Source organism: Tasmannia lanceolata, unplaced genomic scaffold (genome assembly GCF_043159265.1).
Source record: "Tasmannia lanceolata isolate RefF3 unplaced genomic scaffold, GAP_Taslan_0.1 ptg000006l, whole genome shotgun sequence".
Taxonomy (NCBI): Eukaryota; Viridiplantae; Streptophyta; class Magnoliopsida; order Canellales; family Winteraceae; genus Tasmannia; species Tasmannia lanceolata.
In genome coordinates, this window is record NW_027518683.1 from 13,703,694 (window position 1) to 13,729,683 (window position 25,990).

At 38.5% G+C, this 25,990-nt stretch overlaps 2 protein-coding genes across 3 annotated transcripts; one reads left to right on the forward strand and one right to left on the reverse strand.

Moving 5' to 3' along the window:
• Positions 1–620: 620 nt before the first annotated feature.
• Positions 621–17,249, reverse strand: LOC143879796 (putative ATP synthase 24 kDa subunit, mitochondrial). The gene is made up of 7 exons (XM_077382384.1): positions 17,091–17,249; positions 13,399–13,492; positions 12,468–12,612; positions 5,465–5,575; positions 2,824–2,970; positions 1,124–1,246; positions 621–957 (listed from the first exon to the last, which is right to left on the reverse strand). The coding sequence occupies exons 1-7, from the start codon at positions 17,127–17,129 to the stop codon at positions 894–896; spliced, it is 723 nt and encodes a 240-aa protein (XP_077238499.1). The 5' UTR covers positions 17,130–17,249; the 3' UTR covers positions 621–893.
• Positions 17,250–19,238: 1,989 nt separating this feature from the next.
• LOC143878403 (uncharacterized) lies at positions 19,239–24,116 on the forward strand. Of its 2 annotated transcripts, XM_077380693.1 has the most exons (5): positions 19,252–19,405; positions 20,854–21,074; positions 22,137–22,224; positions 22,598–22,743; positions 23,692–24,116. In XM_077380693.1, exons 2-5 carry the CDS (start codon positions 20,975–20,977, stop codon positions 23,880–23,882), a joined length of 525 nt encoding a protein of 174 aa, XP_077236808.1. In that variant the 5' UTR covers positions 19,252–19,405; positions 20,854–20,974; the 3' UTR covers positions 23,883–24,116. The 2 variants fall into 2 exon arrangements, with proteins under 2 accessions (XP_077236806.1, XP_077236808.1); XM_077380691.1 differs by lacking the exons at positions 22,598–22,743; positions 23,692–24,116 and having other exon boundaries at positions 19,239–19,405; positions 22,137–22,563.
• Positions 24,117–25,990: the final 1,874 nt, after the last annotated feature.

The window sequence follows — 25,990 nt, forward strand, 5'->3', positions numbered from 1 at the left end:
TGTAATTTTGAGTCCAATAATAGGTTTTGGGTTCATAAATCATAATCGGTGAAATGAACAGGCCCTGGGTACGAGGATAATCGGTGAAATGAACAGGCCCTGGGTACGAGGATAATCGGGAAGTGATATATTTGCCCCTTTTCTTCCCTGGGCCACCTCCTCCTTGGCTGAAAATAGTCGTCATATAACTAAAGAGAGGGAGTGACCGAGGGAAGTAAAAAAGGGTGAATATATCATTTTCCCTTGATCTGGGTACAACCAAACCATTTCTCTCTATGAGACGAACCACATGCTCCGTTGTGTCCATTAGATTGAGGCCTACAGAAAATCAATGCTTTTAAGGGGCTAGGATAATTCAGTCAAGGCAGGCCCTACATGATAGTCATCACGTAGCATGGATTGTTGAGAGTTGGCACTAAGAGGTCATGATCCAAGGGCTAGAAACATCCATTCACTAAGGGCCCTGGGGTGGCCCTTGAGATCAATGGCTTTATTCACAATATGTTTTATATGGTTAGGATTGTAAGATCATAAGAAACATTGGGCTATGGCATCCTCATGGTGCAGCCCAACATATCAAACATCATGTAGTGGACCCAATAATGGCCTAGACAGCAGGGTAGCAACATAGTCAGCATAGATTCAACCTCAACTTATCCTGAAGATTCTTTGAAATGCAAATCCGAAATACATAACCAATAATCAGGTGTCACAATTGGCGGCTCCAGCCAACTGATGATATTATTTCAAGTAAACAGTTTGTCTTCTAGTCTTCAAAAGAGCCGATTCTTGATTTGAGAAAAGTCGGCAATTCGACACAGTAGCAAAATAAAGCGTCAAATGGCAACAGCAGAACCAAATTAAGCAATGAATTACCAGAACAAACCCCAGTCTCAAAGGAAGTTTCGGATGTCCAATGACTTCACATCCACCATCTCGTCATCCTTGAACTCCTCCCTAAAGGGGAAAGAAGAAGAAATAAGGCCATGAGGAAAGAACTTTATACAGTATCTCGGCATTTCGATATGTTCATCATTATGCGTAGATAGAGGAAATCCTCATGAGAAAGTGTCATAGTGGAAAGAATATAAGAAAAGGAGTTCAGTTAGCACAGGGAACTGACCTTTTTTTCTGGGTCTCCATTGCTTCCAGTGCATCCTTCTTCAGTTCCTCCAACTGAGCTTTTGAAATTTTAAGCTCCAGCTCTTCTTCATACTTTGGCAGATCTTCCTTTCGAATGCCGAGCCTAATTCAAATCCATAGATAGAGGAATAAGAATATGAAGTTCACTCTCCTGCCAGAGAACTGTGTATGCATGTTAAGAAAGCAAATCGTAATCAAAACATGTTCATTCAAAAAGTAGGAGAAACTATAGTGTCCCTTGGACAACCAATTAAGACAATGCATGCATGTGATAGTGCCCACCTAGATGAACTTTAATTGGGGTTTGCTTAGCATTCAAAACGCCAAAACAAAGATTGCAATTTCACGGATCCAACAAAGAGTGCCAGTTAGCTATAGCCAACGCGACGTGACACATGCGAAATTTAAGGCATGACTGTTCAGAAGATTATAAGTAACATTTGACATAATTTGTCTCTTGATTCTCTGAAAAGTTATGTTATTGTCTTGTGATATAGAATGTCACCTTGCTGCTATGTACTTGGAACAGATCACCTCTGTTGAAGCACCGACAAAGACAATAAACTGAAGTGATGATCCGGGCCGTCTCAACTTACGAAAATACTCAAGGCCTACTTCGATTGGCATTGAATCATAGCAAGTTTGAAACCTATTTGCTCTTAATGCCAGATGTAATGAGACTCTTTACATTGGTTTAATGCATTATACGCAGTTCTGAACATACATTTGGTACATGTAACAGGTCATTGATCTACTCAAGCACTATGTGCATGGTGTGAGCTCCTTGATGATGGCAGTGCTTTTTTTTTTTAAAGAAACAATTTTATTAAAAAGAAAAAAATGGTAACAAACCACAAAGGGGTAGTGATTTCCCCTCAAACTACAATGGCAGTTATCAAAGACAGTCCTAACAGCCTGCTCAGAAAGGAAAATGTGTAGGCCTTTCCCATTGAATGTCAAAGACAGTCCTAACAGCCTGCTCAGAAAGGAAAATGTGTAGGCCTTTCCCATTGAATGTTGATTACTTTCATTTAAAACATAATATTGTGACTAAAATGTTTTTAAAAAAAATACGGTGACTAAAATCGTTCAGTAACCACCATTCCCAAGGGCAGTCGATGTGGTGGCTGACCACATCAACAGCCCCAATCACCATGGATGCACCATGGTCTATGCCTGGACCTGCAAGTTTTGGCTGGTTCAAGCCCAGAAGGCTACTTAAAGTTTCTGTTTGATTATATCATAACTTTACCAATTTGTATGTCGTATGAGTTTTTTTTTTTTTCTAAAGTTTCTCTTTGCAGTTAATTTACACTCCCTTGACATTTTTCCAATCTTCCCATCTTCTGTATCATATCCTTTCGGAATAAGCCCATGCTTCAAAATCCACATCCATGCTTATTTCCTGGCACAGGCAATAGGTATAAGACCCTTCCATGAAAGTCTCTTGAACAAAAACAGAGACCAGGATATAATTAAAAAAATATATTAGTGCCTTTAAGATAGAACATCCTGGATTAGATCACTAAGTTTGCTATGTTGGGAATACTGCCTTGGAAAGTATCTCGTTCTCGAGAAGATAAATAGGACTGATGAATAGCTTTGTCATCAATAGGAAAAATAACATTGAAGACTAAAATGATGTAAATATGTCGGTTCAATGTCCAAAGTGATACTTACTTCTTATTGACCTTATCAAATTCAGCTAGAAGAAGAGCCATTCCCTTCTTGTCAGACCTCATAAGTGGCTTCTTAAGTTCTTTCTCAACTTTCTCCAGTGCATCCATCATCATAGCCTCCGCACCAAGTTCATCATTGAGGCCTCTCCTATTAGACATATATTACATAGGGGATCTATATTATTAAATAGAAAAACGAGAAAAAGCATTCCATGCAAATACATACATAGATGCCAATGGCAGAATCAAGAACTTCTGTAAATACACATTATAATCAATAAAACAACACAGAAAGCTGAAGATAGCCTATGATAGAGATCATAAATGATATTTATGAGACATGTAATATTTGTTACATTACAGGAAACTGGTGGGAACCCACTGGACAACTGAAGGCTTAGGGCTAGAGGATTTTTTCCGTTGAGCGAAATGATCAACACTAGAAGTAAGCCAAACATGAAATTACACGATTACCCTGCCAAATTAGACACTGATGAACTTCAAACAGTAAAATATTTACTCTAGCTTAATACCAATGACTACTTCAAACCAAAAAAAAAAAAAAAGATAACATCGACGAGTCTTGATGTAGTAAAAAAATACAAGTCCTTCAAATTGATGCAGAAACACCTTGGAGGCACCACATATTTCACCTAAATATCTGGTTTTGGCGATCTATAGCTAGTTTCATCTCTACTTTCAAGATCTTTGGCGGCTACTTCTATGGTTTCTCCCAGATTTTGGCATTTTGTGGGCCTCAAAAATAGCTCAAGGATCAGTGACGAGAATATTGTCCAAATCAGGTAAAATGACAGAGCTTTGATTGTTTTTTACCGCAAAAGTAGCTCAAGGATCAGTTACAGGACTATTGTCCAATGTTGATAAAATGTTAGAACTTTAAATGTTTTTCCAATTGTAATTGTACGAGTACTTAGAACTTTAGAAAAGAGTTAATACTTAATAGGACTAAGATTAGACAATAAAGAAGGGTTGAGATTAAAAGATGGGTTTCAGGGTTTCTTAGGGAGTATACAGCTTGCTCCTCCCCTAACTTGCGTGTGTTCTGGTTACTTGAAGATACTTTTGACAGTTCATGTGAGGTGGTGTCGCCACTGATTTCAGCCTGCATATGGAAGGACTGACTTTCATTGTCGCAAAATTTCAGAGATCTGAAACTTCATGCATGCAGAAAATTTTCTGAAATCTGAAATCTCTTGTATGCTGATTCCTGAAAATGTCAGTTCTCTGAAATTTTCAAAACAAGAACTGCAGCAAGCGCTTAATTTACTGTGTGTAAAACACAGCAGGTAGTAACTGTAATTTTCAGATTATGGAAGGGTGCAAACCGAAAGATCTTTTGCTAAAATTAGTTGGGCAGAGGAGCCACAACCTGTTGACATTTGCTTATAAGAATCAGAGATATCAATATGCAAGGAGAAACAGGATCTTTTGGGCCTTTTTTGTGTAGGTAAGTTGGGATCGAACCTGCGACCTCAAGGTTGAGATACAAAGCCTCAACCATTGAGCTAAAGGCCCAGCCTCCTTTTGGGCCTTTCTCACCAAGTGAAAAGTTCAAATGTCCTGTTTTGGGTGGTTCTGTTCCCCCAAGTTTCACAGAGACTTTCCCTTTCTCTTGATCCATGCATGGAACTCAAAGGGCCTGGCACTTTAAGCGTCTAACATGACATCAGATGTTGGATAATTGATCTGAGTCTGACACTGCTGACCTGTACACTGGGATGCAGCTCTAGTTCAGGAATCTAGAATCTAGAATCATGAACATTAATCTACATTAATTTTTCGTGGTTGTTGGACCGCATTCTACCAACAATAGGGCCATGAGATACAAATGGATTTTTCATGTTTGTCTTAGGTTTATAGATTGACAATAGTTTTAAAATTGGAAGCTTATAGTTTATGTAGTTTTTGAGTGCCAGTCTGCCACCATGCTGCACCAATCAGCAGACAGCATTCATAATCACAAGCAAAGAAATAAATTCTTTTTTGTGACCATACAATTGGTGTAATAATTATTCCACATGTTTATTTTGGTGGCTATATGGAAAACATCTTAGGCCTACTCAATATAGGCATGAAAATTAGCAAGTTGACACTGGTTTAGATAAAATGCATATTCATGACAAGAACTTCATGTGACCTAATATCTGTCAGGCTCTAATTGAGATTAGACTAGATAGACTGTTGCTTGAAGTGGCAAGAGACATCCCTAAAATCCTCTCAAAATGTTTACGAGTCCTCAAGATAGTCATAATGGAGTTTCCTACTTTAGGACCTGATTGGATGCATAGTACACAATTTTCTTATTGTGATTTTTTTTTTGCACCCTAATAAAGTATAATAAATTGTCTGAACAAAAATCACATAAATGGATTTATTTTGCAAATTTGCAATGAGAAAATATCTCATGAGACGTTCGCTTTTGCAAAATATATAAAAAATAAAATAATAAAAAAAAGGATTCCCAATATGGATAGCTAGACAACAAATGTGATGGCAAGTTTAAATTTATTAACTGCATGTAAATTCTCTTACGTAGCAAAAAAAGAATCTGCATATTAGAAACTTGTGACTACTATTAACAGCTCCAGCATTCAATGCGAAAATTTAAAAACAGAACATACTTAATCCGTATCTCCTTCAATGTCAACAAATACGTCCGAGCATCGGGGATGTCTTTTGTCCGTGTCTGAATGGTGTACTGTATTCTCTGGGACTCCGAGAATAGGTCTGCCCTGCAAGGAGACAAGATGATACATACAAATGACTCAAATAAAATAAAAAAATTGCAGATCGCAAATGACAATTCATGGAGAAACAAACGATGAGTACAAGTTTTCAGTTTCTTTAATAAACATTTATGTAATGAGAAGAATCAGTTCATATCTCTAATGCATAGATGTGACCTACATTAAGTTATTGACAATGACATATTAGAGGGAGACTTTTTTTTTTAAATGGCAAAATATTATTAAAAGGAAAGATTTGAGCAGTGTTGATATTGTCTTCTCTTGATTTCTGTGGTGCTTTGTTTTATACTTTTATCCTGGTCCTGATCAACTCAACCAGGGTCTTGTTTGAATTTTGTTTTGCTGAAGAATGAAATTGCAATTAATTTTTTTTTTTGAATGTTGGCAATTTCATTAAAACAGACCGAGATGGTCCAACAAAAGTACAAATGATCAATATAAAGGGTTACATCGAAGAAATATAAAATTGTAGTAGAATCAAGGGGGGAGGAAATCGAAAAAATCGACCCCAAACCTTCCAACGCCGTCCCGTGCCAGTCTATCTGCAACAATATTAGCCGACTTTGACATGGTTAAATGTCGAGGATCCACCAATCCGGTCCTGAATGTCATCAAAAAACCTTGTGAAGCGCCAGGGTGGGACCAACGACCGTCTCAACCAACGTATCACATTCATAGAATCACCTTCAATAGTTGTTCTATCAAACATATCTAAATCTAGGTATTTTAACGCCTGGTGAACTGCTCTAACCTCCGCCTCATTAGCGTCCGCTTTCCCTATTGACCCCGAGAAAGCCCATATGGCATTCCCCGCTGAATTTCTCAAAACCCCACCAATGCCTACAGGGCCCGGGTTTCCCATACTAGACCCATCAAAATTCAATTTGAGCATACCTTCTAATGGAGGTATCCATGCTTGGACGATCAGTGACCTCCTCTCCATGCTGACACATACCTCCCTCAATCCTTCCCAAAGTTCATAGGCTGATACAAATTGAAATAGAGGGAGTATCCTTGCCCATGCTATTACTGCAGCGATTACTTCGAGAAATTCAGAGGAATGGAAATTTATATGAGGCAATATCATGTTGCATGTACAGGAATGGAATTCCACTTAATGAGGCAATATCAACATTTATTCGATGATATGGTGAATGCAATTAACATTGGGCCAAGGGGCTACAAGGGTTTAGGCTATGAAAAGTTAACAATGACATTGCTTGATAATGAAATGAGGTAGGTTAACAAATGTCTTGCCCCATTGATGGATAAATGGCCATACAATGTACTCCCAAGTTTTGGCCACCACCTGCAATGCTGCTGGAAAGTGGGAGCATCGGATAATGGAAGTATTTACATTTTCTGGTCATACTTGAGCTTATTCATGAAGAACATTGCCAACTCAAAGGATGAAAGTCGTGCTTTTGTAAGGGGTGACAGAAAAGGGGAAAACAAAGGTGGTATATATATATATATATATATATATATATATATAGAGAGAGAGAGAGAGAGAGAGAGAGAGAGGTGTTCCTACGCAGCTGCTTAGATAGCTTATCTGAGCAGCTGCTTCAAAAACTCATGTGGCCCCACATTTTTGGGGTGATCCAAAGCATTCATTTGGAAGGCCCTTTCATGGATAGGGTGTGTACCAAAAATGAGCCATTTAGGATCATCCTAACCCTGCCATTTGTGGAGGGAAAAAATGGTCAGAAACAGTGTCTGTCCATTTTCCCTCCACCTTTGATTGGGTTAGGATGATCCTATAGGGCTGATTTTTGGTACACACCCTATCCATGGAAGGGCCTTTTAAATGAATACTTTGGATCACCCCAAAAATGTGGGCCACATGAGTTTTTGAAGCAGCTGCTGAGATAAGCTATCTGAGCAGCTGCGCAGGAACACTATATATATATATATATATATATATCCATGTTTCTGTCTATTTTTCCCCTCCACAAATGGCAGGGTTAGGATGATCCAATGGGGCTGATTTTTGGCCACACCCTATCCATGGAAGGGCCTTCCAAGTGAATGCTTTGGATCTCAAAAAAATGTAAGCCCCCACCCTGTTTCTGCACTCATGTGGAGGTAAGATTACCTGCACACGTGTGCAGGAACCCTTTCCTCTCTCTCTCTCTCTCTCTCTCTCTCTCTCTCTCTCTCTATATATATATATATATATATATATATATATATATATATATATATATATATATATATATATATCAAGAATCACTCATATGTCAATACGTATTTTCGTCATTCCCTAACTTCTTTTTTTTTTGAATGGTGAAAATTTTCATTAATAAAAGACCGAGGTGGCCAATACAAATCAAGAAACCAATAAGAAAAAAGGAGAAAAGAGAATCCCGAGGGGAAGGAAAGAACAAAGACATCGAGGGGGGAGAAAATCGTATAGTTCCAACGCCTCTTTCAGAACCCCTTCCTTGGCTAACCTATTGGCGACCTCGTTGGCCGACCTCGGTCATTCCCAAACTTGGGCCTTTTACAAGTCAAGAAGATGAGGTTCGGTATCTCAACATTTTTTTAGGCATTCAGTGGAAGTGAGGATGCCTTTAACCACTATCATGTTGCATGATAAGTGGGAAGGATTCAAGAAAAATAAGAAAAGGAACATGATGAACCTGGCAAGATCTGCTAAATGATGTGGACCGAGATTTTTGGAAGAAACCAAAGCTTCTCTAGAAGTTTACTGAACCTTCATGGAAGATAATAAGATTTACAAATTCAAATAAAGCCATTATAAGGGGCATTTATGAGCAAATGGACACGATGTTCGGCACATCGAGGAAGACATTATTATTTATGATCCTATTGTGTAAAACTTATGTGTATGAGTATGTTTTGAGCAAGGGGGAAAGTTAAATGTCAATTGCATGTCATGCATTGCCAATCATTCCTAAGTATTGCTACCATTTTGTGGTCGCCGTCCAATAAAGCTACCTTCATGGACTTGTCAGTGTACGTAGGAATCCTGTTGAAGGTGCTCTTTCAAGGGGACAAGTAATTTACTTTGAAGGTTCTCCCCATCGTAGACAGAGGAACACAAAGTGCTACTCCTAACTTCGTGGTATTTATATTGTGGGCTATGTTAAAAATTGGAGGTGTTGGCTGTGAAATTGTTAGTGCAAAGTCTGACCAAGCCATGCACAACAAGGTGTTGGAGATCGTACAATTATACTGAGTGATCATTAGACTAGTCTCAACCACTCCACTCCTAGCTTCTAACGTCTATAGGGCTTTGTTATGTCCGAAATTCAAGGGCTTTGATTATTTTTAGTTGTTGACAGCTCCAACTGCTAGCTTCTAACATCTAAAGGGCTTTATTATGCCCATTCAAAAAAGGCGTTATGTCTGAAACTTCAGACCTTTGGATATTTTTATTTATAAAGAATTAGGGTGACTTTTAACTGATCTTTAAGATGAGTTTAGATGCATTTTTTGAGATGAGTCCATTTGGAAAAAAATATGAATAGTGCTTTCCTCTTTCTAAATTGAGTTTTAGTAGTCGGTAGCTCTTTGTAAGAGATAAAAATTAGACGGTTGTGAAATTTTAGTGATTTCTATTCATTTTTAGGTAATGTTTAAGGAGGTTTTGTGGGCACTAGCAAGTAAAGATAGGAATTATAGATTTGGGACTATATCTTTTTTCTTTCTGTTTTGGACTAAAGAAAGAAAAGTGCCTTTAGGATATTCTTTTGTTTTGTATCTTTAAACAAGTAATTCATTAATACAAGCCAAAGAACAATACAAAAGGCTCAAGAAAGAACCAACCAAAACAAACCTATTCCATGAAAAAACTAAAAATTACAAAATAGGAATATATTGCCAAAAAAGGGAAAAAACTAGAAGATACCCCAAATTTTGCTAAGCAATCAGCCTTAAAATTTTGGTCTCTAGATATGTGAGATATAACAACATCAGTTATTGATAGAATTGTGGATAGTTCGCATCTTGTCAGAAGCATACTCTATCCCCCTTATAGACTCTAAATCTGATCCCTTCATTGAATTTATTGATTGTGGTACCTCGCCTCTAGTAGAGCTTTTTCCAAAGTTGCACAGGGTGGTTGTTGACAAGGTGGCAGTTGTACTAGATTGCTATGAAAGGGTAGAGGCGAGGATAACGTGGAAGATACAATTTAGACGGAACCTTGAAAGGGAGATAGGAAGGGTAGCTCACCTACTAAAGTTATTGAAGTCATGCAGCATAAGAAAATCGGAATATGACAGAAGGGTTATGACCATGTGGCACCTAGATATTTCAGCGTCAAATCATTCTACCACCACCTTTTACCTTGCCCCCAAACTGCACATATAGCCAAGGTATGGAGCATACCCATCCCTCCAAGGATATGTGCATTTAGTTGGACAGCCCTTTGTGATAAGATTCTTCAATAGACCACCTTAGAAATTGTGAAATGATCATTGTGGACCATTGTGCAATATGTGTGGAAGCAGGGGGAACGGTGGTCCATATTTTTATCCACTGTAAGACTGCAAGGGAGATATGGGGTTGTATTCTGAGAAGATTTGAAACGTCCTGGGTATTTCCACTACACTTGACCGACTTATTAGACTCCTGGTTCTATGTTCCTTGGCCGGAGAAAAGAAAGGTTTTGTGGCGTGTAGTTCTCTTGGCTACAATATGGGTGATATGGAAGAAAATAAATGCTAGGGTCTTTAGGGGATAGACAAAAAACCCACACTTCTTGTACATGAAGGTGATAGCACTCACCATATCATGGATTAAGACCCTTCCCAGCTTCACTTCATCTCTTATTATGACTTATGGAGGGGATGGAGAGAGATATGTGCCAGTAGAGTGCAACTGTGCAAGAACACGTCCGTTCTCCTAGCTGGGATCCCCTAAGCCAAAACAAGCTAGAACTTAACTCTGACGGATCCGGTATTGGTAACCCACAATCAGCTGGGGTGCGTGGAGTTCATAGAGACGAGAGTCGAGAGAGGTGTTACAATTTGGGCCTTCTCAAGCCCGATAAGAATAACGGACTCGAATGAAGCTGAGGTTAGAGCATTATTACAATAAATAAGGATTGTAGAGAGCTCGAATCTCAGTAGATTGATTGTCAAGGAGATTCTCTCATCGTTATTTGGTGTGCAAGTGGGAGCCAGCCATCTTCATGGAGATTCAGACACATGTCGATGAGATTTTTAACCAGGTAGAGGGTGCTTCAGTGATGTATCAGTATGTTCGAAGATCGGCTAATGCCAATGCAAACTGTTTAGCTCGGTCAGTAGTAGAAAGGGATAGCCTATCTATTTTTTATTTCTTACCCTCTTGTGAGTTGTGTTTTTCTCTCTTCATTTTCTCTTGTTTCTTCTGCTTCATCTTTCTTTGCGACGTTTGGTGTTCCTATTTGTAGTTAACCATCTTGGTCACTGCTTATATTAATATAGATTGATTTGCCATTCAGAGAGAGAGAGAGAGAGAGAGAGAGAGAGAGAGAGAGAGAGAGAATTCACATGTTTTTTCAACAAAGTTGAAGCTACTAAAGCTTTTCTCTTTGATGGAATGATTCCAGTTCATCGGTTTTTGTTATCTTAGTTTTTATTAACTGCAGTGTGGAATTTTGATTTTCTGCTTATTCATTTGATTTCCTGCATCATCAAGACTTAAAAGAAAGGAAAACAAACAGATAGCTAACACTACAACAGCTCTTACAGGCTCACCAACACATTACAAACAAAGTAAATAAATTATCAAAGCATTGATATTTGTTCTAGAAAATCCCCAAATAAAATAGAGGGAAGTGACATCAGCGCTACCATGTTTTGATATTTCCACTAAGCGCTACTATGTTTTGATATTTCCACTAAAGCATCTTGTCTTTTAGTATTTAAAGAGCTGTCAAAAGGTTATTACAGCGCTACCATGTCTTGGTACACATGCCAATATTGATTGCTCAACCTTAATTGGAACATTATCTATCAAAGAAACCACAACTGCGAAATTCCTTTTATTTGTTCCAACTTCTGAGAGAGATACCATTATTCAAGGAACCAAAAAATAAAGGAGCAGAGGGCCGATATTGTGAGAGATGTAATAGTACTCTTATTATATTCAAGATGCATGCCAGTACAAAGCAACAAAATGCATACCATTTAGCTAATTGAGAATCCCTGGGAACATTATAAAAACTGAATCGCATGATCACTAAGTAAGTGAATATAAAAACTGACAGTTCTAGTCTCGGTAATCCTTAACTTTCTAGGATTGGTGGCCTTTTTAGAAATGAGGCAGAAGTCACGTTGTGGGCGTTTTCAGGCCCCATTGGTTTGGCGGACTCTAAAGAGGTGGAAATCAGGGCTCTATTGATTTGGCTAAGCTTATAGTGGAGGGAGAGTAATTAAATGTCATCGGATGGCTTCAAGGTAAAAAGTCGGCCCCTTGGAGATTTGGGAGTTGGATGGATAAAATTAAGGATCGTATTGGAGAGGCGATTGTAATTTTCCAGCATGTAAAAAGATCGGCAAATGAGGAGGCAGATAAGCTTGCCAGGGAAGGAGCAGGGAAGCAAAAGCTCGAGTTAATCGATTTTCTCCCTCCTTGATGTTCTTTTGTTTGTTTTGTTTTTTCTTTTCTTTTAGTCATCCTCCTCGGTCGGCTTTGTATATTCTTTTTTTCTATTAATGATATCTTACCATTCAAAAAACAAAGAGTAAATGAATATACAAAGCTTCACATCATCCACATGGGATTTACTAAAATTGAGTTTTACAGCGTGCAATGTTTAAGGTAAACGGTAAATGAGTTTACAAAAGTCCAGCAGAAGTAAATTACAAACTGATCGACTGAAAAATAAAGAAGTTAAAAACTAAATTGAAAGGCTTACTTCTCTCTTACGGTCTTCATAACGTTAGCATACTGAGCAACTGCAGCAGGATCATCAGGGTCTATAGTGACCTTTTCCTTCCGAAGTACCCCAATGGCTGTCTCAAATTTCTTTTTAACCTCAAAGAAGATGTTCTTCAACATCTCTTCCAGCCCAAATGGATATGCCATTGTCAGAAATAGGACATAGAAAGTGATAAAAATGACGAGTACACAACAGCTAGTGTTGAATGTAAGAAATTCTACAAATGCAAGAGATCAATAGATAGCAAGTAAATGGATGAAGTGATCTTTTAAAAGTGCATATGTAAAGTAGAAACTAGTAAGTATTCAGAAATTAGTAAGTATTACCATTCAAAAAATAAAATAAAAATGCAATTTCTTAAGAATTTTAAAAAGCCACCATGCTTATCATGCAAGCTTAAACCATGCCTAGTTCAGTTCATTGTGTTGAAGGAGACACCAACCATATTGGATTCAATTGCCAAAGATAGTGTGATGATGGCACCTTTGTCTCACATTCAATAATAATGACTATGAATAGGATATTCTTGTTTTCTCTTTCTAATTCATAAATTGCTTTGCCATCAATACAAAAAAAACTACACATCCTACTTTACCTGGATTGTTGGTTCCTCTAGTATTGTTTTATGCATGTTTTGTCTAGCATGCAAGCTTACCATCATCCCATTCTTAATTTCTCCTACAATCATTATTATAGCGATTTTTAAGATATAAAAATTTCTCCTATATTCATTATTATAGCGATTTTTAAGATATATAACAACAAATAATATGCAATTGCACAAATTAACAAATAATAGCTATTTTATAAGTTTAGCACACCACGATAATTCTAATTACAACATGCAACTATTTATAACTAGAAATGTTTAAAACTTAAAGCATTGAAGACTTATCAATCCACTCACCATCTCCCTTAAGGACAGGTGGAGCTGCCTCTTTAGCAAAAAAGCGAACTGGAACAACATGCTCACGTTGGAGAATGATGTGACCAGAATACAACTGTAAAACCACAAGAAGCTTATAAGCAATACTAAAAAAGCAAATACCAAAAATAAACAAATAAAAGTTATAGCAAAAATAAACAAATTTATATGTAATATATATATATATATATATATATATATATATATATGTGTGTGTGTGTGTGTGTGTGTGTGTGTGTGTGGAGAGAGAGAGAGAGAGAGAGAGAGACGCCCACACACGCCTGTGCACACTCACGCATACCCGAGCGCGCGCACACACACACACACATATATATATATATAGGGCACACTCACGCATACCCGAGCGCGCGCGCGCACACACACACACACACACACACACACACACACACACACACACATATATATATATATATATATATATTGGCTTTACGAGCACTCTATGCATGGGTGTAAAATGGTGTGCCTCACCCAATCAAAATATGAGATGTAAAATGGTGTGCCCCACCCCAATGCATAGGTTTTGGTAGAGATGGTGGGCCCAATTCCATCAAAACCTGATTTGTGAAATGGTAGGCCCCACCCCATCAAAACACGAGGTGTAAAGAGGTGGCCCCATCCCATCAATAACATGACATGTGAAATGTGGGCACCAACCTATGCATGGGTTTGGGTGGAGATGGTGGCACACCACATCAAAACATGAGGTATAAAAATGAAGGCCCGACCCATGCTACACGTGGTCATAAATTGTTGGGCCTCACCCATCATAGCATCAGTTGTAAAATAGTGGGCCCCACCATATGCTGAGTTGCAGAAATTAGCAATAAGAGTGAAAAAACGGAAAAAGAAGGAGACATAGATTACAGAATTTCTAGAGAAAGAGGTTTTCCTATAAAAAAATTTCATGGAACGAAAATGAATGACAATGGAAAGAAACATGGTTAGTATATATTAAAGATATACATACATACACGCATGCATTTCTCATTATCTCAAACACAAAATAACACACAAATACACAATAGATAGAAATGCATGTGTCTGTGTATGTATATGCACATATATTTAGGTATGTGTGTGTGTGTGTCTATATATATATATATATATATATATATATATATATATGAGAAAAGAGAAGGTACTCCCTGGAGTAGATAACTTATCTACTCCCTACCTTAAAATAACAGTTGGGGCCACATTGTTTGGGTGATCCAAAGCGTTCATTTGACGGGCCCTCACATAGATAGGGTGTGCCCAAAAAATCAGCTCGATAGGATCATCCTAACCCTATGAACTTTGGGGGCAAAAAATGGACAGATTTGTGCAGGTTTATACACGTCCATTTTTGCCTCCACAGTTCATAGGGTTAGGATGATCCTATCGAGCTGATTTTTTGGGCACACCCTATCTATGTGAGGGCCCATCAAATGAATGCTTTGGATCACCCAAACAATGTAGCACCAACTGTTATTTTAAGGTAGGGAGTAGATAAGTTGTCTACTCCAGGGAGTACCTTCTCTTCTCTCTCTCTCTCTCTCTCTCTCTCTCTCTCTCTCTCTCTCTCTCTCTCTCTCTATATATATATATATATATATATATATATATATATATATATATATATATATATATATATTGATGGTTATGAGAGTGATCACACAATATATGTGTGTGTGTGTTCAAAACGCGAATGTGGGTCAAAATGCGGCCAAAACAAATCCTACTCTATTCGGCACGACGCGGTTGAGTACTCGGTTACGGTCATAACTAGGGAGAGTCAAGAGTTTTGATTGACATTGTAGGACAAATCACGGACTCGTTATGTATCGATTTTTAAGAGTGTATACGCATATCTATAATTCTATATATGTATAGGTATGGATTATATATGAATCAATGATTATACGCATATCTATAATTCTATATATGTATGGGTATGGATTATATATATCAATGATTAGGAGAGTGAATCAGGTACAGAGAGACATAAATCGATTTATCAAAAGAATTTTCCAACCCTTTTGTTTTTAACATCAAACATCCCATTCAATCAAATGGATGAGCATTTAGGATGCTACATCTAGATAGAGGTAAGAGAAGACAGCTCTGGCATACTACCACTGAATCATCAGATAAATACATGTCGCTCCATCCATGGTTTTAAATTTCGACTGAAATCCGAAATTTCAGGTTTTGGTCAAGACCAAAACTGAAATCCGAAATTTCAGGTTTTGGTCAAGACCAAAACTGAAATCGGTAATACCCAAAACGGTCGTTTATTTCCACCGAAATTTCGTTTATTAAGAAATTTCACCCAAAAATCTCGATTTTTTATAATTATTTAATATTTTCCCAAAATTTCGGTAATTTTGGTCGAAATTTTGTACAAGATAAAATAGCCGTTTATTTGATTTCGTCAGATTTCGGCCAAAATTTCGGTTCCAGAGAGGAAGACATGCATTCCGAAACCGAAATTTGAAACCATGGCTCCATCTAAGAGTAATTTGTTAGCATGCCAAAAAGCCTAATAACGTCTCCAACAGCCAATATATTTTTCAAACATTTCATATGTTCCTACGTGTAAAGCGAATTATTTGATTGTTGGGCCACCTTTCTCGAGGCATAATACCCTACCTCCGATAAAATGTTTGTCCTATAATTTTGCTTCAATGTTTTCAAAGCCTCTAACATGCAAAATATTGTATTCAAATAGGTGATTTAGTATGGGATTCGAATGACAGAATATCTGTTTATAAATGCCACTAGGTCTCAATTCCCTAAGCATTGCTATACAATTCAACGGGCTTAAAAGTATCTAGTTCACTTAAATAATGATATCATTTGACCATAACACATCTTCCTTTCAAACAAATCCATACATTTCCAAAGTCCAATCACAGTTAGATAAAATGCACAACCTCTACTTCCTCACGTATTAAAGCCTACATGATTGACAATGCTGCCACTTCATTTCAGAAATTAAAAGCATGGGTTTCAAAAATAACCTCTAAAAAATAAAAAGCACACTTCTATGTACCTTTTTTAGAGGGGCAAGAACAATGGGATTTTCCAAGCTAAATTGCATAAATCCAAACAAAAATACTAGATTATCCATAATTTCCTATAAATAAATAAAGAAAATGATACCTAAAAGACATAAAAATAACCAATTAAAGGGTTCTGATCATCGAACATTTTTCAAGTTCCAACAGATAAAACAAAGAGAACCTAGAGGTGACCAAAATACACAAAAATAATCCCTTAATGGTTCCGATCATCCAACATTTTTCAAGTATCAAACAAAGAGAATCCGCAGCCCTGAAAACTCCAGTATTGATTTTGAACCGACATTCAGTACTAGGGTTAGGGTTAGGGTTAGGGTTTCACAGAGCAGAGACTAAGCTGTAAATAAATAGAAATAAAAATTTTTAAAAAAAAACATTTGAATATAAATCTCTCGATTAGGGCAATGAACTAATGAAAACGAAGCTCAACCGTCGATCTATTCATGAATCGTAATGCCCTAGAGAGAGAGAGAGAGAGAGAGAGTCTAAATCCGTTCCGAATCGGACATTTACAACATATATAAGCATCAAAATTGAGTGGTGGATTTGGGGAAAAAATCGCTTTTTTCAGTAACGAGGAAGAAGAAATACCTGTCTCGATCGGGATAAGAGACGCGAGGTTAACGCCATGATCGGAGATTTTTTCTTCTTCTTCGATCTCCGACTCGGATGCTTTTTAGAAGGCTTTTGATTCTCTCTCTGGTCCGTGAGAAAGCCTAGAGTCGCCGAAAATAAAAACACGAACTCGAGGATTAAATTACGGAAATGCCATCTTCCGAAAATTAGGCGCAGATGGCCACTGAGAAAATGACTTAGTTATTCTTCCGTCTGTAAGAAACGAAAGTGGGCCCCTCGTTGTTTTCTGGATTTACATAATCGATTCTGGGTCCAAAATTGATTGTTGGACTCGAAATCAAAGAACAAACAGGCCCTTTGGTGATATAACCGTTGATATGTCGGACATCATAGGATGTTCAGGTAGGTCTTGTTGGCGTGCGATGAAATACCACATAACTACTCATCTTACGCTCGTAATAGAATTCTAACAATATAATTAACTGTTAATCATGCTATATAGCTAAATGTAGGGCTACCCTAAACGCTTATGCCTTAATGGGATAATAGGATAAGCTGCACTAATTGTCCTCTTAACAGTTACTGATCACTTTAGTGAGAGAGTAGATCCAGTGATTTCACTCTTAATATCATTTGTCAATCTAATCTAGATCGTTGATCTGTCGACACAAGATCTTACATTCTCTTATTGGGCAAAAATCATCAAAAGACTGTCATCAACACGTTTAGATTGAATAAGACCTAATAGCCAAATAAGATTAATGTGAGTAGCACCACATGATCAAGATTCTATCTACCAAAAATATGAATAACGAACCATATAAGTTTATGCTCTTATCAACTGGTGTACCAATTATCAGTATTATGCCTACCCTACTTGCTATCTCGGTGGTAAGGGTGCAACTCGGGTTGCGTTGGATCAGGTCGAGGCCTACCCTAGTCCAACCCGAGATAGCATTCCATCAACCCTAACCCAACCCAACCCAAGCCTCAGTCTAGGTTTGGGTTCACCTAGGGCCAAACGGGAAAAAAAAGAGACAACCTTAAGAATATCACAATTAGATCAAAAAATGGAGGTCAAGTTTGGGTCGGGTTGCCCATGTCTCAATCACAACCCGACCCAACCCAATCCGAACAAAAATCGGGTTGGACCCGTCGGATTCGGGTTGATCCCGACCTAAGTTGCACCCCTACTCGGTGGACCATTGTTAACAACGCAAACCTCAGCTTGGCATCCTCACTCCAATGCATGTACAATGATCGAACCACCATATAAATGGGCTATAGCATGAAATTTGCAGCAATTGGACAAACTTACACATTGGATTATTGTTTATCGGCATTTACTTACAGGCCATGCTTGGATACCCCCATGCTATTGTATTTGTATTTGGATACAAATACATAAATCATCCCGATGGTGATGCTGTATGAGAGAGGGAGGGAAGGAGGCAAACGACGTCTCGCTGCTACTACAGCAAGGCCGAGGAGCAGCGAGGGTGAAGATAATTGCCACAAATATTGATTTTCAATTAATATTTTGCAGAATATATTTGAAAATCGGATTTTTTTTCATTGTTGCAGCTGATTTGGAAATCTAAGGATATGATCCAATTCCAATTCTCAAGTGCAAATGTGAGAAATCCAATTCTAAATCCTGTTGGTATCCAAACATGGCCCCATTGGTTAGGGGTGCAACTTTGGTCAGGTTCAACCCAAAAAAGAAAGGTTTGGTTAGGTTGGGTGTGGTTCGGGTCGGGGTCGGGTTGGGTTTTCCTAACCTGGGTTGAGTTTAGGTCGGGCTGGGGTTGAGGGTTTGGGCAACTTGACCTGAGTGAAACCCGACATTTTTAAATTTTTTTTATTACTTTTAGTTTTTAGCGACCTTAAAAAATCGGGTTGGGTTGGAACTCGGGTCGGATTGAGTAAACGGTTCCTGGGTCGGGTTCAGGTTTGCCTAATCCTGACCAAACCCGACCCGAGTTTCACCCCTCCTGACATTGGTTGATTGTCTTGGATAACCCAATCCCGTGTTTGTTTTGGATCACGCCCCACCTGCATGGTAGTTCGCGGATTGGTGGACCCCACATCGGTGATGATTTTTTTGTGGGGCCTACGAATCCTGGTCGGTCTACGAGTCTCTGACTAGAGCGAATTACATAAGCATACTTACTCACCTTAATCAACTTAAAAACCCTAACAGTATTCTTCTTGGAGCTTTTGAAGTCGATTCTAAGGTCTCTCTAATGGCGGAAGAAGCTGAAATACACCCTTCAAACAGCCCTTCTTTGATACCAAAGTCATCAGATGATAATGTTAAGCAATCCCAGGTGCGCCATCCGAAGGCCTCTTGAAGTTTCTGATTCCTATATCGTTAACTTCTGTTATTTTTACATGCAATGCATCGATTTCTGTGGTCAGTGTTCTTAAATTACGATCGAAGTCAGTTTTTTTTCTTCTCAATCTCTGCGAATCAGTGACTGTATTTTATGATTCGAATTTGCTTCTTTCCTCTTTTTTCGTTGGTTAGAAATTGGTATTTAGGGTTCTTGAGCCATAATTAGGGTTTATTTATTTGTTATTGTTTTCGGATTCTCTAACTTTTTATTATCTATGCATCAGAAAATCTGGTTTCTTTTGCTTTTTCACTAGATTGTTGAGCATTTTCATTATTTTCACGTCTATGGATCGGATTTTAGAGATATTTTTTTACGTAATTTTCCTCACTGGCCGCTGCAGAAAAGAAAAGAAAAGAAGAGATGAATTTTATTTTTTTTCTTTCTTTCTTTTAATTTTGTAAGTCTCTTTAGGGGTCTTGATTAGGGCTTATTTTGTATATATTTCTTATCAATCCGCAAACCAATGGCTGCATTGTGGTTCTTTGGTAGAATTATTGGATATTTTCTGACACACGATTCTTCTTATGAGGAATTTTAGATAGATTGTTTTACTTCGCCGGAAATCATAACCTCCAAGACTCTGTCTGAGATTAACTGCTTGCCTTGCATTCATTCAAGTGGTGGGTATAAAATTTACAGCCATAACCAACATCCTTAATTCCATGATCCCACTGTACGCATACTGCGCTAGCGGCTTAGTAACTCCAGCTCACAACTCATAAACTCATCCCAAGTCCCACCATACTAACAACTAAATAACTCCCCCACTACACTACCAACTAAATAACTACAACTTTACATGTACACGATGCCTAATCCAACACCAATGATACCATCAATCCCTTGCATCCAGCACACAGGCCCATGTCGGACCCTTTGCACATGGAGACATATGACTATGACATTTTCTTCTTCTTTTTGCAATGAAACACTTTCCAGGATTCTCATACCAGTCTATTACTCAATTTGTCTGTGTAAGGTTCTTATCCTATTGCCATTAAAAAAAGGCTCATATCCTACTAATAGAAGTTAGGACGGTTGTTTCTAACTCTCTGTCAAAGAAGAAGAGAATGGTGGTGAAAGTTTGGTTTTAAATCATTGAGCCAATTTCTGACTTTTTCCCCTTCTGATTGATAAGGAGAGTTTCATCATAATCATCAATAAAGAAAGGCAATAAAGTTACAAGGGAACTTGAGTCACCATAAAAAAATAAAATAAAATAGAAATTTCCTAGCAAGAGCATCTGAAGTTTCTTTTTTATCTTAGCAATATAGAATATTTAGGGTAAAACACCATGTGTAGGCTGACTATTTCTTTTTAATTTTTTATTTCTATTTCCTTAACATTCTTCTGTTTCACCAATGGCTTTGATATGTCAGGTACCCGCATTCCCCAGTTTCCCGGCTCTTCCCAATTCCGATATCCAGATGCTTCCACCCATGTATCCTGCACTTGTCCCTGGGTTAGTTCCTATGCAAAACCAGGAACAGAGTAATCGTGATGCAGGAATTTATGCTGTTCCTGTTCTTCCATTCATGCGGCCAATGTCTGGACTTCCTTCCAACACCCTCATTCCTCTTACCTACAATGTGCCGACGACGTAAGTATTTCCAGCATCAAACTTTGTCAATGTAAGTTCTTTATTTACCATGAATAGAATCAATAGATCATCTGCACCTTTGCTTTTTTTAACCATTTTTTTCTTACACATGCGCAAAACAAGGTTTATAAGGATTTATATATCTTTGTTAGCGTAATGCTAGATATGATAAATTGTGGGTATTTTATGATGCGAAACAAGTTCAAGGAATATCGTTTTTTTGAATGAAATTTATTGAAAGAATAGAAGAAATATAACTCCTTCAATGATTTTCATTAATGACATATTAATGTAGTTAACATATTATGTCTGTACTAACAGGGATGCTTGTTTGAGCTATCATCATGGTTCCATAAAAGAATTAGGTTATACAAGGAAGTTATCATCATGGTTCATTCAAGAGTGATTAAAATAGCATTTTTCAACTTTTAAAAGATAGCAATAGCATCAATTTTGTTCAAAAAGTGAGACAACATTCTGCCTTCTAGTTAGCCTTGATCTTCTGTAAAGAGAAACAATTACAATTTTTAGGATTGCCCAAATGTTAATGGGGCTATTCTCCATGGGGATAGCAAGCCGAGGTTTATTTTATCCTTGGATAGGTTCGCTATCCTTGTGGGTAAGTTCTGCTGTGATTACTGAGTAGGGTAGCCAATCCCAGTGGTTTATTCAAGATAAATCCAAGCAGGGTATTGAATCCCGGTTCCAACTTACCAAGGATTTCTATGCCTATGGAGAACAGCCCCAATGACTATTGCTCATCATTTTGAATAGCTTGTTTACTTGGATAGGAGCCGTAAAATACCTCTGTTTTCATTTTTAAGTGGGCTTGAGTTCGAAATTCCTGAAACTTGAGTATTTGTAAGTGGTACAAATGAGACTGAACACCAGAATAAGGTAATCCATTTATTATCATGTTTAAAAAAAAAAGTTGAGATTTTGTCAAAAATTTCTTGCAATTTAACATTAGATGCATAAATTTCTCGCCCAGAAGTTGTTGATACTGAGATATAGATTTATGAAGCTGACAATTTCATCGAATCTTTGCATGGGTTCCATCAGAAGACCAAATCCTGCCGAGGGAGGAGCGGTGGGTGAGGAGCGTGGTCAAGAAGGAAGGCAACAACATGCACCACAAAGACAAATTGTTGTAAGGAGATTTCAGTTTGGATTTCAGCTCGATTTGTTGCTCATACTAAAGCTGGCAGCTGTGGTCTTTGTGTTCAACCAAGATGGTTCAACACAAAGGCTCATCCTCCTTCTCTTCTTTGCTTCATTTGCTTATCTCTAAGCACCCGAGCGTGGTCTTTGCTATTAGTTAACATGGTTCTTATAATCTCTGAATGCTTTGTTTTATACGTTGTCTACTGATAATGTTCAGTTAAACAAGGGAGTTGATATTTATGCTACTATTTTTTTTTTTTTGAAGATTGAGAACTTTCAAAAGGATTTCGGTGTATTGGTAGTGATAGCATGGATTTAAATTGCAGCCACTAATGTTTGTTAACTTTGTGGTCCTACAGCTATCAGACTGGAGCTCTCACACCTTTTATAAGATGGGTTTCACGAGGCATGCACAGGGCCGCAGCGCCTCTACAGCCTCAACCCGTGGTTAGGGCAGAGAATGGCCCTGCTATTAGGCCAGAGGATAATAATGCCCCCCAACCTGGTAACTCTCCCTATCTCTCTCTCTCTCTTTTACGCATAGGATCAAGGGCATTGATATCAACTGTTGATGGTTGTTGGCCATTGATTAAATGGCTAGGACCAATTGCTGAGATGGTTGGATCACGAGTCATCCATGGTGGCGGCCATCTCATCTCTTGGTGCGATCCCACATGCTCAAACTAGTGTATATGTCTAAGAGTAGAAATCTCAGCCTTATTAGACCTGGAACCATGGCAAATGATATTCCCACCCCTAAAACTGACGCTCACGCCATCCTTTTTTAATTTGTCAAGACTGGCTAAGGTGCTCCTTGATGACCTAACCAGCGACCCATATTTGAATAACATAAACACATTAATAAATAAAGACATATTGCATCTCTCTCCCTCTCTCATGCAAAATGGAGAGAACCACTGATTCCATCATATGACTCTAGGCCCCATTTTATGGCCTCTTTGTTTTCCAGTGCTTGTAAAATTGCACATCATGGCTCTGCAGAGGATTCCAGAGCCTCAGATTTGTGGGTAATTTTGGATTTAGACTTGACATGAGCATGGGTAGGTTTCTTGTCTTTCACAAAAAGAATTCAAAGGTTTCTGCCTCTTCTTTGGGATTTCAGATGGCAAATTCGTGGACGAACTGTTATAGCCAACTGTCATGACACCTTCTAGAGAGAGAGAGAGAGAGAGAGAGAGAGAGAGGCTATAAATTTTTCCCGTTTTAAGAACTAAACTATATACGAACAGGGAAAGGCGTTGGAATGGCTATATTTAGGGAGGGAAATACCTTTATATGCTTGTGTATGGAAATAATATCTGCACTCCCTTGTCTTGATAATGGCACTCATCATTTTATTAACAGCTACTTAGAAGAGGGTTTATATAACCAGAATGCTGAAGATGATTTATCTTATGGTTAATTTCTAAACAGTAAACACTATCTTGTGCAGAGAGAAATCCTGGAGTTCAGAATGAGAATCAGGCCAGGGACAATGCAAACCAATCACGTGAGAACGAAAACCCACCAGAACCCGGTAGAGATGGTGGTGTCAACTGGTGGCAGATTGCCAAAGAGATCCAAATGATCATCGTTGCCTTTGTCACATCTCTTCTTCCTGGATTTCAAGACCATGTCGATTAAGTTGTTTAACACCTTCTGGGAACCTGATTAGGAGCCAAAGGAATGAAATTTTCAGTAAAAACAAAATAGTATTGCTCAGGTACATTGTCTTCAATTGTTTTATTTTTCTGTTTCTGTTTAATCAGTTTTGTGTTTAGATTTTATTGGACTGGTTCCTAATTTTGTTTTACCCATTGAGGAGGCTCTTTAATATTATTATGAAGGGAGATCTTTATGTTGTTTTGCCATCAATTTTGAAATACTCTCTGAAATAACTGAGCAAGGTTTTGGAGCTTTGACATCGATGGCTTTCTTACGTATTTTCTTTGAGATAACCGTCTGTAAAAAAATACAGTGGCCCCCACCTATTTGGATGATCTTAGCCATTTATTTCTTGGCTCAGGCGAAGCCTTTTGATAGAGAAATTGTTTGGTGGCCGACCGTCAAGTCGTGGTACGATGGAAGTACCATCCTTGATATTTGATCCAACAGCAGCCTCTTAAAAAGTGCGTTGCTGTTGGATCAAATATCAAGGGTGGTACCACTTTCACGGTACCTGACGGCCGGGCACCATATAAAAACTCCCTTCTGATATAGTGTAAAATGGATGGCTTAGAGAGTTAAAAAAACAATGGTGCAGAAGCCTTTACAAATTGAAAAGATAGGATAGCAAATGTTAGGTACCTAACCAATACGCCTAGCTGACGGAAGGAAGGCGTTAGGCTAGGCCCTTTAAACCAGTCCCATATCAGGTTGGGTCCCACCTAGGTAGGCCACATACAGGTAAGTGGGGGCTTGCCTAGGTCTGGGGGCCTACCTGGGTGGGACTAGACCTGGCAAATAGGTGGGTCGGCCGGGTTTCACCCAACCCGTATGGGTCCGGTCATAAAACACCCGGAATTTTATGTGCCACAATTTGGTGAACCTGTACCCCACCCGTACGGGCCGGGCCCCCCCGCGGGCCACCCGAGTTTTTTTTTTTTTTGGTTGTTTTTATTCCCACACTATAATAGGATGATCCAAGCCGTTCATGTGATGGGCAATAACGTAAATATGTTGAGCCCAAAAAATCATTTCCATAGGATGATCCTAGCCCCCTGATCTATGTAGGAATCACATATTATTATTTATGGAAACCTCTACAGATCGGAGGGCTAGGATCATCCTAAGGAAATGATTTTTGGGGAACAATCAATTTAAGTTGTGTTCCATCACATGGGCTGTTTAGATCATCCTAAGATGTGGTTCGTACAGTACAATCTAAAAAATACGGGATTATAAGGGCCTACACCATATAAAATCTAGGGAAAATTACATTTACACACGAAGTTTCTGACACATACACTTCTACCCCTGTGGTTCTAAACATGACAACTACACCCCCTGTGGTTCCATTGGGTTTTTTAACTGGACGGACTAGACGGCAAGGTGGAAATGACCAAAATGCCCTCGTCTTCCCCAACTGAAAATTATGGTTTTCAGACTTGAAAACTAAAAATTAGGGGTTTGATTCAAACCCTTGTTTATTTATCAACATAAACCCTCGATTTAGGAGTTTTATTTGTCTTCATTTACACTATTATCTTGATTTGCACATAAACCCTAATATTTTAGGATTTTTTTTGTTTTTATCAATGTTTTTTTTCTTGAAATGTGGGTTTGATGTAACCATGGGGTGGGGTTTCATTGTCTATGGTAGAGGTGACGGCGGTTACCGGAGATGGTGACGGCAGCGGTGGCCGAAGGTGGCGACGGGAAATGGCGTATCCCTAACCCCTATGCAAATGAGGGTATTTCTGTCCTAAAAATATTAACCATGGTTAGTTTCAGTCTTTTTGTCAGGTTAAACTGACGGACCGTCGACAGAGGGGGTGTACTTGTCACGTTTTGAAACCTCAGGAGGTATAGTTGTCACGTTTAGAACCACAGGGGTAGAAGTGTATGTGTCATAAACTAGAGGGGGTGTAAATGTAATTACGGGCACCCGCGTGTCCAGCTGGCCCGCCCAGTTTTGACGTGACTTGTATGGGCTGGGTCAAATCTCAAACGGGTCACTAGTTCGGGTCACTAACTAGTGACCCGGCCCCCGTAAATTACGGGCGGGCGGGTGGACCTGCGGATCCGGGTCA